Source organism: Orycteropus afer, unplaced genomic scaffold (genome assembly GCF_000298275.1).
Source record: "Orycteropus afer afer isolate SDZICR_OR568_19922 unplaced genomic scaffold, OryAfe1.0 scaffold00366, whole genome shotgun sequence".
NCBI classification, from domain to species: domain Eukaryota; kingdom Metazoa; phylum Chordata; class Mammalia; order Tubulidentata; family Orycteropodidae; genus Orycteropus; species Orycteropus afer.
The window spans coordinates 817,851-834,746 of NW_006921953.1; the positions used below are offsets into that span (position 1 = coordinate 817,851).

Consider the following 16,896-nt stretch of genomic DNA (forward strand, 5'->3'; position numbering starts at 1 on the left):
GCAAGAGGGAATGTAGTATAGAGAGCATGAGCTCATGTCAGACAGACCTCGGTTCGTATCCTACCCTACTGGCCAGTATATGACCTGGGACAAGGTTCTTGGCCTCTAAGAACTACTACTACTATTGACAACTCACAATGCTGTACCACATACAGAACAAGTACCACCTTTACTCTGCCTCTATGGGACAGATACTGTTTGGTCCTTTCTACACATTACCTTTGTCCTTAGAACCTTGTATGCATGAGTTTCCTCATTTTATGGATGAGGAAACTAGGTCTCAGAGAGATTAAGGAAATTGTATGAGCAGGGATTCAGACTGAGGCTGACATGATACTCTTTCTAGTAACTTTGTTTCTTTACTGTTTGCCTAATGTTCTTCCCTAAAGACTCCTAAGATGAGGAGAACAAGACTGGAGAAAAGAACAGCCCTTTTCATAATAGCTGGGAAAGGCTGTGGTAGAGGGTGGGAGGATGGGGGGTTAAGGCTGTTATTTCCTTGACTCTCCTCTCCATTAGCTCATAATTAAGCCTGCCCATTCCTTTTGGGATCCTGTTTGAGGTTTGCTGAACTTCTTGAACGGATATATACTCGTCTTTTATCACATTAGGAAAATTCTCTTCCAACAAATTTTTGACAGTTTTCTCTGTGGTTCTGTCTCTTCCTGTTCTGGAATTCTGATTACATGTAGGTATTCCTTTTGATAGTATCCCCACACGAATCTTAGGCTTTTTTCATTTTATTTTGGTATTTTTTCTGGTTGATCCCTTAACAAAGTAATACTGAGATATTTGTCTTCAATCTCATTAATTCTGTCTTCCATTGATTTGATTCTATTCCTTTGCCCATTCAATGTGTAATTTCTGAAATTTTAGTATTAATCTTCTGGATTTCTACTTGTTGTTTTTGTATTGTTTCTAATTTTTGTTTATTTCATCAATTTGTTTTTGTATTGTTTTCTTAAATTGGTCTAGAGTTTTGTTTTCCTTAATTTTGTCAGTGTTTTCCTTGATCTCTCAATCCATTGAAGGTACCCAAATATAATTCTTTTGAATTCCTTATTGGGGAATTCCAATGCTGCTTCTTCCTCAGGTATGTGTTCTGGTTTTGTATCCTGATCCCTTGTTTCTACTACATTATCTAGTTGCTTTGTGCGGACCGTGATGGTCTGTTGTCTCCAAGACATTGCAGCGGTATTCTATTTATGTTTAATTTGTTTTGTTGTATGTTGGTGTGATTTGCCCAAGTGCCCCCCCCCCTTTATTTGTGTGAGCACAGTACTGTGCTCCTCTATTTACTAGTTGTTAGCACTTAAGAACTCACTACCTGTCTCCCGGTGGGTGTGATAAAGAATGAGTATATGTGCAGAGATCTCTGCTGTTCGTAAGTAGTAGTTGAGCTGGTATTGACCTTTGCCTATCATTGGTAAGCTGGGGCAAAAGCAAGTGGTGGCCCTCACTCAGTGGGTGGGGCTGCAGGAAGTGTAGGTACGGTTGGGTTGGGTTGGGTTGGAACGGTTGCTATCTTCCACTCAGACCAATAAATAAATAAATAAATAAAAACAGGAGAAAAAAAAAGTCAAACTGCGTAAACAAACAGGAACAGTTGCAAAGAAAAGACATGCAATAAATGAGAAGAAAAATTTTCAAAATATATTTAAAAGGGGTAAAAGAAACATTGAGAAAGAGGGGGAAAAAGCCACAGTAATTGAGGAAGGAGGAATGAGCAAAAAGAGCAAAGACTAAAAGAACAGTAAAGGAAAAATGGGTAAAAGGAAAAACAAGGGATGGGAAGAACCAAAATAAAGAAAGGAAAAAAAAAGGGATCCAGGGCAAGGGAAGGGGGGAAAAAAAAAAGAAATAAAGAACCAGGGATGGGAAAGAGAAAGAAAGAGAGAAGAGGAAGATAAGAAGAATAAGAACAAACAATCAAAAACAAAACTGTGGGGGTGGGGCTCTGTCAGGGCACAGACCACGACAGAACTCCTGCTAGTCAAGAAGGTGAGTGGAGGCAGGGAATGGCCACTTCTTTCTTCACCAAGAGTATGTGGTGCATACGAGTAACAAGGGAAATACTGCACCTTTACAATTGTCAGCCTCCAGTGCAGCTACCCATGCTGTGCTTGGCAAGTGGAGCCCACTATATCGCCATCCAGGTAAGAACACCACTTGCACATATTCAAAATGGTTGTGCCTGCCATTTGCAAATATTTTAAATGGCTGTGCCTGCTCTCAGGCAGTCCACAATTCTATTTGTCTCCTTCTTCCCTGTTTTCCTTTTTGATTTTCAGGCACCAATGCAGTCCTTGCCCATGTAGTCCTTAGTGAGCAAAGCTGATCGTTAGGTTGCTACTGGGAAATATTCAAAATGGCTCTGGCCTCAGGTTAGCCAGCAGTCCACAACTCCGTTTGTCTCTTTACTCACATATTTCATTCAGATTTTTCTACTGGTTGGTACTTAATCCACTTCTTTATCCTTGCCTTCAAAGCTCAGAGTCCCAAGATTGTACTCTGTATCAGTTTCAATTGGTTTCTCATTGTTTTGTTCCAGAGGGTCTGTGTAGCTTGTATGCCTATTCCACCATCTTGCCAGAACTCTTTAGCCTGCCCATTCCTGGTCCTGCTGGGCCATACTCTCCTTCAACTGATCCATGTTCTAGAGAGGCTGCTCAACTCTAAGCTAAGTAATTCACTTTCTAGTATCAGCCTTTTTTCCCTTTTCTTCTCTTCCGGTAAAGAGATAAACATACTATCTACCTCTAATAAATTATCATTTAATGAGAGGGATGACTAGTGAGAGTTAAGCTGATGAGACATAACTGACAAAATATAATTAATACTATAGTCAAAATATAGCATTTTTTTAAGGACCAATGAGCAGGGGTACTGTGGTCTCTCTGTCATGGACAAAAAGTGGTTTTATTTGTTTGAGTCTGCTTCCTCATCTGAAAGATGGGGATGATAATGCCTACCTCACAGGACTGCTCTAAGGCTTAAATTAAGGAATATACATTGCCTGGACCATAGCAGCTATTCTAAAAATAACAGCTACCACTTATGTGACACTGGCTACAACATCAGTGTCATCCAACACCAAGACAGTCTACAGAAGGAACAAATAGTGAGCCCACCATCTGCCTTCTCCTAACTCAAAGAGCTTGTGTACAATGCAGAAAACAGTGACTTAAAGGCCTTGTGTCTTCCATCTCAGCTCATTTTAAATAAAGGAAAAGTTTCGACTCAATAAATCAGAAGCCAGGAAGAGTCTGAGTGGTATTCCTGTCTGAATTGTCCAAAGAGCCTTCTTGCTCAGCAGCCACTTCCCAGTCTTTCATTGCATTTTTAAATCAGCTCTGGCCAAAGCTAGTTCTCTTGACACCCTTTCTTTTTTTGGCTGTATCCCATGGTAGCTGCTTCTGCCACACAGTGTCCTTTCTCTTTAAAGTGTGCTGAAGCACGGGGAACAGACCACATCTCTGTTCTGCACTGGAAACTCCTGGGCAATGTGGTTGAGAACATGCACTGCTCTAGTAATGTTACTGAAATAGAAGCTACTTTCTGTTGCTGCTATGACCTTTGTAGTGAGCAGAACCTATTTCGGTTTTAACACAGCCTGGCATCTTCACTGGCTAATTTAGGAAGAAAAAAATAATCATATAGGAAATAATAATAGAGTGTTCACTTACACATTCCTGGGAAGAATGGCAGGATAAAGACCCTATTCTCTGGCCAAGAATTTTTAACTGGGTAAGAACAGCAAAATGAAGTTACAGGAATTACAGGGATAGCAAATAGTAGGATTCAATACCCCTGGCACCTTCCAGAATGATGCCAGAGAAGGTCAAGGGAGTAACCATGCAGTGGTCAGGATTGTGCATTAAACATTCAATGAAGATGGGGGCATGTCAAAGATCAATAATGGAATTCATTGAGAAACATGTGATTTATGTGTTCGAGAACTACCTCCACAATGAAAATATCCCCCCAAAATATCCAGAAACACAGAGGGGGGAAGAAAAAGATCAATCTCCAACTTATTGACATAAGGTTTCATATAAACATAGATAAATATATTTAAACTTTCTTTCAACTGTAAGTGAATTCAAATGAACTGCTATAAAACAGAATACTATGCACAGTTGTCTGTATAGATCATAGAAACCATAAAAACCAGGATACTGAGTTGAGGGCTGGTGGTAAAAGCTGCAGAGCCCAAACTTGTTCAACAATGACTGGAGGCCACTGTAGCTAAAAGAACATAGTTTACCACTATTGCTAATGGGTTTTCTGACCTCCTGATCATAGACATTTAAGATTTTCTCCTTCTTCCCCTGCCTGCTTTAGTCCGTGCCCGGCTACCTGGTCGGACAGTAAATTGCTTTTTGAAGTCTACTAAGCAATCAGTGGCTTCTGAAATGGAAACAAAAGACTTGATGGGAGAATCATTTATGTCAATATGTGCAAGGGAACTCTGCATCTCTCTGCTGCAGCTTGCCTCTTCCATCTCTGGTGAGGGAACCCTGGGAAGAAAAGAAAATTCTGATTCAATATATACCTACTAATAAGCACCAAGCATGTGCCATGCACTAGACCAGGCCTTTCACATAGATTAATTCTTGTCATCTCTGTAACAATCCAACTAGGTAAGTACTATCATTTCCCTTTCACAGAAAAAGACATTGGGGATAAAGGGGTTAAATCATGTACCAAAAGCCAGGCAGTTAGTTAGACAGTGAAAGAATGAGGATTCAAATCCAAATTCCCAAGCTGTCTGATATCCAGTTCAGAAGACTGGGGTTAGGTAGAGACAAGGAGATAGAAAGGAAAATAGAGACACAGCTTTTGCTCTGCTTGTTTTAACACCATATGTGAACAGAGCTATTCATCCAATTCTTAACACAGACATGGGGGTCAGAGAGCTATCCAGAGAGAAGTCACAGTTCCACAGTGATTTCTACTTCAACAGTTTAAATATCACATTACACCCAGAACACAGGACCAGGCCTATACTCTTCAGAAATGCTGACAGCTGCCCTTCAATGTACATTTCAATTCACCTGTAGGCTTCTGTTTTTGAAGACATGGTCTTTATCTCAGCATCTGTGATAGAAGAGAAAAAGTAATAATGTTGATAGTTTTGTTGGTAATCATACCACTTCCAAATGACCATGTACTTCCTGTGTTCTAGGTATAGGTTTTCTTCAGATCCCCAATCTCCAGACCAATGGAATGTGAACACGAGCATCAAACAGGCTCAGCTGCCATGCAATGTACTGAGGTGGACACTTTTGAATTAATCACCACAAATAAATCTACTTCAAATCTGGACCTAAGGAACAAGGGGAATGTGCCACCTGCGGAGATTCACAACCTGCTTATCTAGAGATAGCAGGATGTGAGGCTCGGAGAGCCTGCCTTTTTATAGTCGTCAGAAGGCTTAACAGATTTGCTTGGTGGCAATGAACTATCAGAACTAGATGGCAAGCAAATCTCACCAGGCTTAAATGAAAGTTCCTTTTCCATCTGCCTCTGGTAAATTTTAACAATAGCAACTAATAACATCAACAGTAATAATAGCAGCTAACATTTACCTACTCAGGCCAGGTTCTATGATTGGAGCTCTACTGAATATAATCCTTGAACTCTATAGCACTGGTGTCATTAACTCTAGTTGCAGAAGAGGCCAAATAACTTCAGAGAAGTTAAGTCATTTATGCAAGGCCAAAGAACATGGTAAGCAGCAGAGCCAGAATTCAAGCACAGATCTGGCAATGTTCTTAACCAATCCACTCTATTACTCCCAAAATAATGGGCACAAAGAGTTACTTCCTATAAACCCTCAGGAGCACAGGTTGGGACTAAGCTGAAGATAGCATATTAATTATGCACCTCGTGATTTGCATATGTTTTTCCCCAGTTCAACAGGTGATCCTAATTCATAAAGCCTGAAATGAAACAGCTGATGAATAAGACAGGGTGCCCCCACTCCCATCATCTTCCTTGGGGAGAGATAACTGAGACCAGGTCTCAAAGGCTGGTTGGCAGGATCAAATGTGTACCCACATAACCCCAACAGATAGCCAGGGAGTTGACAGTGGCTATCTTCATAGGAAGGCTGAAACAGAAGCCAGAAAACCAGTCCTGGGGTCCTCACCTGCAGACTGGTGTTCAGACTGCTCCAAGAGACTGAGGAGTTGGCCTTTATTCTGACCTTTTTCCTGTGACAGAGAAAAACAGATGAAAGGGTTACTATATGGCAGAGAGAGTCTAAAATACAACTTCTCTGGCCCAGATCACACCTGTCTCCAGGAGAGAAGAGGTGTGGGGAACACAGCTCTAGGAAATCCTTTTGCTTTCTAATAATGGGAGTATACAAGTAAAAAAAAGTAGTGATGAATAAAAGCCATTTCCCTGCCAAGAATATTATCCAAGATTGGATACCAGAGTTGAGCCAAAGTAAGTCCACCAACATGATGTCAAAGGACAGCAGCTTTTGACCTGTGATAGATTTGGGAGATTAAAACTCAAAATCAAGACCTTCTAGGTAGCTTCTATAGGCAGTGATGCCAGGAGAACAAACTGGCTCTATGGTATAAGCATTTACCTATGAGCCCCAACTCCAAACAACCACCTATTCAAAAGAGGTCCCTTTCTTCTGCCAGGACAGATAATAGTTTCCCCATCTTAGTATGCTCTGCTATGTTAGCAAGCCTATAATGTGGAGGTGCTGCTCCATCTTTGATCTCTAAGCCCAGAAAGCACATGCGTTTCCTCAGTGACCATGGGTCAGATCCCACGGCTTCTTAAGGCTTGGTACATATAGAGTTCAACAAAGCTGATCTTGCACATGCTCCTGCTAGTATGAATTATGAACTGGATATTCTTTCTGGAAAGCAATTTAACAGTATGTTTCAGGAGACTTTAAAATGTTTATACCTATTACCCTAGTAGTTCCATTTCAGAAAATGTATTCTAGAGAAATAATCAGTAAAAAAGACAAAGACTGATTAATCTTTAAAACACAGTACTATAAAACAGAAAAAATAGAAAGAACCTAAATGTTCAAAAATAAGAAAGATCATTTGTGTGACACAAACATTAACAGTAATGTGTTTTTAAATAGTTTTAAAAATAAATCCAGGAAGGTGTTTATGTTACTATGTTGTTGTTTTTTCTTAAATCCAGGATAAAAACTGTTCTATTACATTAAAAATGCACAGAAAAAAGACTGGAAGGAAGCAGGTCAAAATACTAAAAATTGTTCTCTGAATAATTAGATTATAGGTGCTGATCTTCTTTGATTATTTATACTTTTTTTGAACTCTCCAACTTTTCTACAATGAGCATATATTACTTTTTAAAGTAAAAGCAAAATTGAACAATTTTTAAAGGCACAAATGTTGTTTCAAGATAAACAGAAGAAGAGGGAGGATGGAAGCAAGGAAGGAAGGGAAAGAATGAAGAAGGAAGAAACAAAAGAAAGACAGGGGAAAGGCAGAGCAGAAGTGTGGCCTCTTTACACTGAGCAGAAATGATCAGGAGGCTTAGGCAGCCTTCCCTAATAACACTCTTCACATACCTTGGTGCTCCTTAGCCGTTGCTGCCGCTTCCCCTCCACAATTGGGCATACACTATCACTCCCTGAAGGCTCATCTTCTTGGTTACCCCTGGCAAGCTGGAGACAGGAGTCCACATGACACTGATACTCTCTGAGTGGGATGAGGGATTTACAGAGATAACACTTCTCATTCCTAGCCAATTAGAAGAAAGGGAGAAAAAGCAGTTTTAAGATTTGGTTTTGCTTCTGGGCTCCTAGATATGTCTCAAATCGTGTTTTTATGTTTCAAAGTTATTCTGTGGTGGAGACATGTCAACCAATGCAGATATGCTCAGCGGGATTGCCAATAAAACTAACTCTATGCCAATCAAAGGACTGAGTGATTAGCGGTTTTCCCTGGCTGTTTCTCTGTACCCTGCTGTTGCAGCAGTGGGATGGTAATGAAATCAGCTCTTCTAACTATCTCAAACAATGCTGATTGCTCTTCAGACATAAAATATTCTGTCAAACTCTTCGGAAATTAAGTGTAATAGTTTTTTCAAAGGGAAGTTAAAATTTCGACAGAAAAGGGAGCACCAAGAGCATTAAATCAAGATGGCATTTTTACCAGGGTGGAAGAACTTGTCTCATTAGTAAATCAAGTCTGTCTATATGCTGACTTCTTTATTCTACAACCAGCAACATCAACTATGAAATTATGAAAACCATGTGGTTTTGCCAGTGGCTCTTGCATAATTTCATATACATAGTTATTTTTATCTTTTTATACCAGTCCAGTAGCTATCAGGAAGTAGAGTTTTGGGAAAGGAAAGTAATTGTGTCCATGAGGTAAGGCATATTTGGGCATCAAATTAAAACAATTCTTAGGAGATAGGAAGAAAATGAACATTTATTAAACATTTTCTCTGTGCTGAGAACCAGCATAAGGCCCTTTAAACATAATTTCTCAATTACTTCTTCAGCCACATTAAAAAAAAAAACTTATTGCTGTCGAGTTGGAGCCGACTCATAGCAACCCCTCCTTTGGTTTCTGAGGCAGTATCACTACAGAAGTAGACTACCCAACCTTTCTTCCAAGGAGAGGCTGGTGGGTTTGAACCGCCAGTCTTCTGGTTAGCAGTCAAATGCCTTAGGCACTACGCCACCAGAGCTCTCTCAGCCATATTAGGAAGGTCATATAACTAATAATTATCAAACCCCAAGGTCATATAACTAATAATTATCAAAACAAAGGTCTATCTGATTCATCATAAGGTCTATCTGACTCATCATAAGATCATCTTAGTTTTAAGAAGCTTAAAACAACAACAACAAACTTTCCAAAGTCTGACATCCTAGACTTCTTTCTGGCCATTACTACTAGTCAGTAACTACAAGAGAGATTTGGATTAGCTCTAAGGAAGAATTTCTCTGAAGGTCTTTATTAAGGAGAAATAAGTCTCTCAAATGCCTATTTGGAAGAATGCAAGTAAAACTAGGTTTTAAGAGAACGGCTAGACTAGTGTACTTTTCAAGGTTTATCAATTAATGCAAAAAAAAAAAAAAAAAATTATTAATCCCCTATTACACGAGGCAGCAGTTCTGTGGAAAGAGTAAATGTTTTGGAATCAGGTAGGCTTTGACCATTCTGGCCACATGATTGTAAGTAACCAGTTACTTGTAATTTCTCTTCAGTTTTTTAATTTATTTAAATAAAATAAAGAGTAATTACTATTTTGAGAGTTATAGATAAATAAAGGGAGCTCTGGTAGCATAGTGGCTAAGGCACTTGACTGCTAACCAGAAGGCTGGTGGTTCAAACCCACCAGCCACTCCTCGGAAGGAAGGTTGGGCAATCCTACTTCTGTAGTGATACTGCCTCGGAAACCCAAGGAGGGGTCGCTATGAGTCGGGGCCAACTCGACGGCAAATAACAACAACAACAACAACAACAGATAAATAAAACATTTAGCACCTAGTACAGTGACTCACATATAATATTAGACACTCAGCTAACAACTATCATTGTTATTGCTGTCTTGGACACATTTTAGTAGATGCTGGAGATACAAACACGAATGAAGAAAAGTATCTGCCTTTAAATAACTCACAAGCTAGCCAGGGAAGCAGAAATGTACCCCCCCCCCAAAAAAAATATTTACTGCAATATGGTATGATGAATCCAGTGTTAGAGGAATGTCCACATTATAGTAGGACTCCCAAGGGGAAAGTGACCAGCTCTGCTCAACTGGATTAGGGAAGGCAGCCCTGAAACTTAGGCTCTAAGATTTGTGTTTCAACGATAAAAGTTTCTGCCTAGTGATTAATTGCTCTACTGTATTGCTGATAATGTCTTTACTTCTGGGAGGCATCACATACACCTGATCTCTCTCTTAAAATGTGCTTTCTTAGTCAAGTTGCAATCCACAACTCAAGAAAGTCTTCTGTATCTTCTATTCTGCATAACCTTTTCTAATGCAACTACCATTACAAAGCAAAATAGCTCACAGCTTCCCCAAAGCAGCAAACACCAATGCAAACTCAAAGAAAACAGAAACCTAACAACAATGTGGAAGTGGAGTGGGTGGTAGTCTTTTTTTTTTTTTTTTTTAAAGTACTGAGAAGGGATATAGAGGCTACTGACATGAACTGGGATTAAGAAAAACAAATTCAGGCATCTAAGCAATGAAGTGATTGGCAGGCCAAAGAAACACAGAGTTAAGATAGGAATTGGTCTCTTTGTCCGTCCAAACAACTGTAGTGAAACGAAGAGCCCTATGAATGCAGCATACCTACTTACTTGTCAATGTCTAGAGAATTCTGGGCAGCCATCCCACTGTCACTCTTGCTCTTGCTCTGGGCCTCTTTTTGTCTCCGAGTCAATACTGCAACAATAATAACAGAAAAAGGAAAACTGTTAGCTGGCAGTAGACTTTGAATGTAAGACAAAATGCATAAGAAGAAGCAAAGTTTAAAATCTTACTCCACTGAAGAAGTGCACCGTATATATAAAGAATAACATATAATGTTTATACTGATACTCCCAGCCACAAGATATGTCCCTTTGCTCTTATTTTCTTAAACTAAGAGATCTATAGATCCAGTCCACACTAAATAAAGTTTTTACGTATTACACTACAACATGAAGGACTCAAGGGAAGGATTTATACTTTTCCACCAAAATTCTGTCTGTGTGATGCATACTTCAATGAGGTACCTATAAATATAGTAATGATAGCTACATCTGAGTGCCTCATGAGCTCTAATGTTTACATAATCTTACAAGGTGCTCCATTTACAAGTGAGGAAAGTGTAGGTTGAAAGGTTAACATAATCTTACAAAGTGCTCCACTAACAAGTGAGGAAGCTGTAGGTTGAAAGGTTAATAACATAACCAGTCTTTCCAAAATACTAGGGCTACTTCCTAATTCTAGTAATTACAGAAGGTTTTAGGCCAGATAAAACACAAATATTCTTTCTGTCTCACACCAAAAGGTATCTATTTATAAGACACAGACTCTTAAAGGATCTTGGAAGACATTTGATCAAATGTTTCCCAATCTCCATTCCTTGCAATAACAAGAAAAATTGGGACCACTTCAAATCATGTGATTTACTTCAAATCCTGCCTTCTTCCCTCTAACACTTGAAATCCCCACTACAGATTATTTAAAAAAGTTACCAGTGTACAGAAGCATTTATCTAGTCCAGAGGTCAGATAAAGGGCTAGATAATAAATACTTCAGGCTTGGCAGGTCATGTGGGTCTCTGTCAGTTCTGCTTTGTAGCAGGAAAGCAGCCATGTTGTTGTTGTATGGTGCTATCGAGTCATAGAGACCCTATGCACGGAAGAATGAAACACCGTCCGGTTGCGTGCCAGCTCCAAGATCCTTGCTATACTTGAGCCCATAGTAGCAGCCCGTGTCAATCCATCTTGTTGAGGGTCTTCCCCTCTTTCATCGACCCTCCACCTTATCAAGCATGACGTCCTTCTCCAGAGAATGGTTCCTTCTGACAACATGACCAAAGTAGGTGAGACAAAGTTGGCCCATTCTTGCTTCCAAGGAGTATTCCGGCCGTACTTCCTCCAGGACAAATCTGTTAGTTCTTTTAGCAGTCCAAGGTACCTTCAGCATTCTTTGCCAGCACCACAACTCAAAAGCATCAATTCTTCTTCGGTCTTGCTTATTCATTGTCCAGCTCTCACATGCATACTAGGCGATTGGAAATATCATGGCTTGTGTCACGTAAACCTTAGTCCTCAAGGAGACATCCTTGTTCCTCAGCACTTGGAAGAGGTCCCTTGCAGCCAACTTGCCCAGTGCTAAATGTCATCTAATGTCCTGACTGCTGCTTCCACTGGCATCGATCGTAGAACCAAGCAACATGAAGTCTTTGACAACTTCAATCCTTTCTCCATTTATCATGATGTTGTGATGCTGCTTTTAGGTCCAGTTGTGAGCATTTTTGTTTTCTTTATATTGAGTTGTAATCCATATTGCAGACTGTATTCTTCAGTCTTCATCAATAAGTGCCTCAGTCATCCTCACTTTCAGCAAGCAAAGTTGTGTTGTCAGCGTATCGCAAGTTGTTAATGATTCTTCCTCTAATCTTGATGCCATGTTCTTCATTATATAGTTCACCTTCTCAGATTATTTGCTCAGCATACAGATTGGAATAAGTATGGGGAAAGGATACAACTCTGACACACTCCTTTCTTGATTTTAAACCATGCAGTGTTCCCTTGTTCTGTTCGAATAACAGCCTACTGGTCAATGTACAGGTTTCTCATGAGTACAATCAGATGTTCTGGAATTCCCATTCTTCTCAATGTCATCCACAATTTGTTATGATTTACACAATCAAATGCCTTTGCATAGTCAATAAAACACAAGTAAACATCTTTCTGGTATTCTTTGAGTCAGGATCCATTTGACAGCAGCTATGATATCCCTTGTTCCATGTCCTCTTCTGAATCCAGCTTGCACCTCTGGAAGTTCTCTGTCAATATACTGCTGTAACCGTTTTTGAATTATCTTCAGGAAGATCTTACTTGAGTGAGATATTAATGATATTGTTCATTAATTTCCACATTCTGTGGGATCCCCTTTCTTTGGAATGGGTACAAATATGGATTTCTTCCAGTCAGTTGGCCAGGTAGCTGCTGTCTTCCAAATCTCTTGACGTAACTGAGTAAGTGCCTCCAGTGGGGCATCCATTTGTTAAAACATCTCAATGGGTATTCCACCAATTCCTGGAGCCTTGTTCTTTGCCAATTCCTTCAGTGCAGCCATAGACAATCTATAGACAACTGGGTGTGGCTGTATTCCAATAAAACCTCATTTATAAAAACATGTTGTCAGGTTAGATTTGGCCCTTGGCTGGCTGTGGCTTGCTTACTCTTCTATCCTACTCATAAAGAAATACCTCCTATAAGCAAACTGACAAGTAATCATACTGTTTCACTTTCACTGAGGGGAATCTACTTCCTCCTAGGAAAACCTGTTCTATTCCAAGCTAACTCAATCAGCATTTAAACCAAAAAGAAAAAAAAAAAAGGCCAATGAGTCAATTCCATTTTGACTCATAGCAACCCTACAGTTAGTGTAGAAAATGCCTCATAGGGCTTCCAAGGCTACCACTGTCAACCACTCAGAGGGGGGTCTGTGTAGGAGATCCTGGATACAGTAGGAGAACAATGTGGAACAAAACTCAAAATCATTTGGGAAAAAAAGGGGGGGGGGGAGGAACCAGGTTTGCTGGTCTGATAGAGCCTGATGGAACCACTGAGACTATGGCCCCTAGCTGCCCTTCAGGACTGGAAGTGAACCCATACCTGTGGCTTCCAGCCAAACAAAAGACAGGCATATGAGCTGAACATTTACATTAGGTAGATACACTCCTGGGAGCTCTGGTAGCATAGTGGCTAAGACACTTGCCTGCTAACCAGACGGCTGGCGGTTCAAACCCACCAGCCACTCCTCGGAAGGAAGGCTGGGCAATCCTACTTCCGTAGTGATACTGCCTCGGAAACCCAAGGGGGGTCGCTATGAGTCGGGGCCGACTCAACGGCACATAACAACAACAACAAGATACACTCCTTGGAGAGAACAATCATGGGAGAATAGAAGGGCTGTGTATGCACAGGGACACAGCTCAGGGGGCAGGAGTGCATGGAGGGAAGGACAAAGGGAAGAGGTAACTATGGGGAGGAAGCGGGAGGGGAGCTGTTGTACTGTGGTAAATTGTAGTCAATGTCATGAGACAAAGTATATGTGAACTGCTATACAGAAAGTGAATTTGCTCTGCAAACTTTCACCCAAATCACACACACACACACAAAAAACCTGAAAAAAAAAAAAAAAAATGTGTTGTCAGCCCCAACTGAACCGAATAATCAACAAGCAGTTTTTAAGAAAAAAACTACCTCATCTGGACTCATATCCTACTAATTGAGCCAAAGCTGTGGTTGCTTTATTGACAATCCTGGCATACTGTTGGCTTAAATTGAGATTGAAGTTAATTAGGATTCACCCCCTCCTCTACCAAATTATCTTCAAATGAACTGTTAACAAGACTCAAACCAAACTCAATGCCAGTGAGTCAATTCTGACTTATAGCAATCCTATGGGACAGAGTAGAACTGCCCCATGGGGTCACTGTAAGTCAGAATCGACTCAACCCCATAGGTTTCAAAGATTGTAAATGTTTATGGGAACAGAATGCCACATCGTTCTCCCACAGAGCGGATGGTGGGTTCAAACTATAGACTTTTGGTTAGCAGCCGAGCACCTAACCACTGCTTTGTTATCAAGACAGTTCTCCCTAATTCTATACTTGAGTAACTAACTTATTGGATATTTGCCCCCTTAAGCACAGGATTTTATGTTTGTCTCTGGTTCTTTTCAGATGAACATTCCAGTTGTTGAGATCATTTACAATCTCGATTCTTCTGTCATCTGATGTTACTAGCTCTCTTTTCCAGCTCTATGTCATCTGCATATATGACAAGCATGTTTTCTACATCTTCATCCAACTCCCAGGGAAAAAATGGTAATGAAGGATATGGCCAAGAACAGTAAACTGTGGTATGTTCCCAGTGAAGCCTGTCCTCCTCTCCCTGGTCCAAGTCTCCTTGAAATAATCAATCAAGCAAATATATATATGAGACTCCTCAATGTGCAATTCATTTGGGGAGATACAGGAAAATATGAGGCAAGGTCCTTGCTCTTAAGGAGCTTAATTTAGTAAGGAAGACAACATACACACTCAAATGACTGTAACACAACATGCTAGATAAGCAGCATAAAACAAGATCATATACACGACTAATAGTGGTTATCTCTGGGGAGGATGATAGAAGACTAAGGACTGGAATAGAATGGAGATGGATTTTTTACTGTATACTTTTCTATACTGTGGAATTAAAAATTAAAAGGGTGAGGAAGAAATAAAAGACCAGATTATAGAGAGGTTTTAGGTATAAGTTAGAACAGACTATTTTCTAAGGTTCCTTCAAACTCAGAGATTTTATAACTATAAAATACTGTAGGAGAAATCAATTCTTAAAAGGTTGGCACCTCACAGATTACAGAATCCTTTAAGGGTTTTTTTTTTTTTTCCTTCCTTTTTTGCCTCCCCTTTCCCTTTCTATTTATCCTCCATCTTGGCTACCAAGTGTTTTTCCAAAAGAAATACTTGGAAATCACTCCAGATAGGACTGGAAAAATAATTAATTGCTTCCAGTAATTTATATATACCTCTATTGCACATTCTCCATTTCTACTGTCATTCTTTTATATGTCAGTCTCCCTGCTATACCATGAAACTTTCTGAATTCAGAGATTGAGTTTTTTTTGTTGCCTGTTTGTTTTTAAACCTCAACAGCATCCTCAGCAGAGTGTAGCATTGATTACACACTGCCATCCCGTCAATTCTGACTCATAGTGACCCCCACTGGTTTTCTAAAGCTATAAATCATTACAGAAGCAGACTGCCTCATCTCTCTTCTGCAGAGCAGCTGCTGAGTCTGAACCACTGACCTTTTGGTTAACAGCCAAATGCCTTAACCACTATACCACCAGAGCTCCTTGTAACATAGATTAGATGTTCATAAATATTTGCCAAATTAAATCATATTGATGGATTCAAGGTGTGTATGGGGGCTTTGTTTTTGTTTTATGAGGACCGTGATACTACTGCCTCGGCAACCCAAGGAGGGGTCGCTGAGTCGGGTCCGACTCAACAGCACATAACAACAACAACATTCTGTGCCAGAGGAGCTCTGGTAGCGTAATGCCTAAGGCACTTGACTGCTAACCAGAATGCTGGCAGTTCAAACCCACCAGCCACTCCTCAGAAGGAAGATGGGGCAATCCACTTCCATAGTGATACTGCCTCGGAAACCCAAGGTGGGGTTGCTATGAGTTGGGTCCGACTTGACGGCACCTAACAACACAACAAACAACAATCCTTACAGCAGCACTGCACAGCATACATCTTATCTACATTTTATAATTGAAGAAATGGAGGCTCAGAAACATTAAATAACCTGACCAAGGTCACAAAGCTTAAAGAAAAAGACTTTAGCAATACAATACAGGCCTTTGAAAGAAGCATATATTCTTTCTAACTGCCTTCTCCTGTGAAAAAGAGAGTAAAGCATAGGAAGAGAAAAAGTGGTAAGCGGTGAGTGAGTGGGCAGGTAGAAAACTTGAGAGAGACTTGACAGATGGTTGGGAACTATATGCTAATTCTATTATTACTTGTTGTGGTGCAATGGATTTCTTTTATGTGGCCTTTCTGCCTCTAGGTTTGTAATTCTCCCTAAAATGATTAGTCAGGCCATATCTGCTAAGGGATTGGTCAATTTCTATCCATATAAGTGGCTTGTAAGGAATTGGTTGATTTGCTATCCACATAAATAGCTTACAAGGACTGATTGGTTTATGATGCACCTTTACTCGTATTGGCTGCGCAGGGGGAAGGAGGTGCTGCCGGGTAGTTGACCTTTACCAGGATTGGCTACACCCCACCCCTGGCCAACACATGTAAGCCTGATCTTTACCAGGATTGGCTGGAGGGCTGGCAGGGACTGCCCAGTAACTGATTAAAAACCGTAGGATGCAGAGGCTCAGGTGGGTCTTTCTGACTGATAAGCAGCAACTGGGAAGCATGTCCTTTGGGTACCAGCCAATCTCCTGTTGTTGTTGTATGCCGTCGAGTCGGCCCCGACTCATAGCGACCCCTCCTTGGGTTTCCGAGGCAGTATCACTACGAAAGTAGGATTGCTCAACCTTCCTTCCAAGGAGTGGCTGGTGGGTTTGAACCGCCAGCCTTCTGGTTAGCAGTCAAGTGCT

General features: G+C 40.4%; 1 protein-coding gene across 1 annotated transcript in view; it reads right to left on the reverse strand.

Annotated features, from left to right (window-relative positions):
- Nucleotides 1-4,309: 4,309 nt before the first annotated feature.
- UIMC1 (ubiquitin interaction motif containing 1) overlaps nucleotides 4,310-16,896 on the reverse strand; it is a 204,539-nt gene continuing 191,952 nt past the window's right edge. The window contains exons 10-14 of the mRNA XM_007952940.1: nucleotides 10,338-10,422; nucleotides 7,580-7,751; nucleotides 6,155-6,218; nucleotides 5,058-5,100; nucleotides 4,310-4,520 (exon numbers count right to left, since the gene is read on the reverse strand). Of these exons, the coding sequence (XP_007951131.1) occupies nucleotides 4,310-4,520; nucleotides 5,058-5,100; nucleotides 6,155-6,218; nucleotides 7,580-7,751; nucleotides 10,338-10,422 (575 nt within the window). The remainder of the gene's footprint in view (nucleotides 4,521-5,057; nucleotides 5,101-6,154; nucleotides 6,219-7,579; nucleotides 7,752-10,337; nucleotides 10,423-16,896) is intronic.